This window comes from Phaethon lepturus, unplaced genomic scaffold (assembly GCF_000687285.1).
Source record: "Phaethon lepturus isolate BGI_N335 unplaced genomic scaffold, ASM68728v1 scaffold39413, whole genome shotgun sequence".
In the NCBI taxonomy this organism is placed as follows: domain Eukaryota; kingdom Metazoa; phylum Chordata; class Aves; order Phaethontiformes; family Phaethontidae; genus Phaethon; species Phaethon lepturus.
The window spans coordinates 5,869-6,984 of NW_010527688.1; the positions used below are offsets into that span (position 1 = coordinate 5,869).

At 60.2% G+C, this 1,116-nt stretch overlaps 1 protein-coding gene across 1 annotated transcript in view; it reads left to right on the plus strand.

The window, feature by feature from the left end:
- Nucleotides 1-122, plus strand: part of LOC104617987 (glycogen phosphorylase, liver form) — a gene marked incomplete at its 5' end in the record, with an annotated part of 5,973 nt that extends 5,851 nt beyond the window's left edge. The window contains one exon of the mRNA XM_010283457.1: nt 69-122. Within this exon, the coding sequence (XP_010281759.1) occupies nt 69-122 (54 nt within the window). The remainder of the gene's footprint in view (nt 1-68) is intronic.
- Nucleotides 123-1,116: the final 994 nt, after the last annotated feature.

Genomic DNA, 1,116 nt, shown 5'->3' on the forward strand with positions numbered 1-1,116 from the left:
GGGGTGGATTTTTATAACCCAAGTGTCGTCCGGAACGCGAAATCCATGTCGCCCTGTTGCTTGCACAGGTACTAAAAATAAAAGTGCCGTTGGAGTCCAAGGGGCTGTTTGCTGAAGCCTAAAATTAGGGCCTGGGCTCGCTTGCAGCGCCAACGCAGAGCGGGGTGCAGGGGCTGAGCTGCTGGGGCTCGGTGCAGGACAGGCTGGCCACAGCTCTCCGAGCCCTCGCAGGGGATGTGGACGCAGGACTTGGGGTGCAGCTCTTGCCAGTCCTGAAGCATCAGTGCTGGTGGGATGGGGGTTAAGGGTCTTTTTTGCAGTCAGGCCCATGTACCCCCACCACTGCTCCCAGCTACCGCTGCACCGTCCTGTCCCGGGAGCAGCGCCCAGGTCACAGCAGGCTCTCCAGCCCCTGAGCGACCTGCAGCATCCTCGAGGCAGTGGGCAAGTTAGAAAGTTTCTCAGTAGTTTTTATTACGTACAGCAGCAAGTTCACTGCCAGGAGGGGGTCCTGGTGTGGGTCTGAGGGAGCGCTGGCGGTTGCCGCACGCAGCAGCTGGCATCACTTAATGTTCAAGAAGTCTCTGCAACAAGATACAATAAATCTTACGCTGTACCCCCGACCATCCTCTGCGGCCTGAGATCCTGATTTCTGGTCCCTGGACGTGGGGCTGAGCGGGGCTTGGAGCACAGCTGTGTGTCTGTCACCTGGGCACAGGAGCTGGGGGCTGGCCCTGGGGTCCCCTCCCCATGACACCTGGGCTGAGGATGGGCTCAGGGCAGCGAGGAGTGACGGGAGCTCAAAAATGGATGCCAGCGAGCACCGTAGGGAGGGGAAGGAGCAGGGGCAACGCACCCGCATGGCTGTGGCAGGAGAGGATGTGCCCATGGCCGAAGAGGCCAAGGCTCGGTCTGTGCCCCCCTCCATTTCTGCAGAGCAGCACTTACTTCACCAGGGCCGGCAGCTCTGGGTTGAATGAGATGTAGTCGTGGCCCAGGCCCAGCTTTTCAGGAAAGGCGATGAACTTCACCTTGGTTTTGTCCTTGTAGGCACTGTGTGCCACCTCGAAGAGCTGCCGCGGGGCAGGAGCTGCAGTTAGCAGTGTGTGCAGGGGC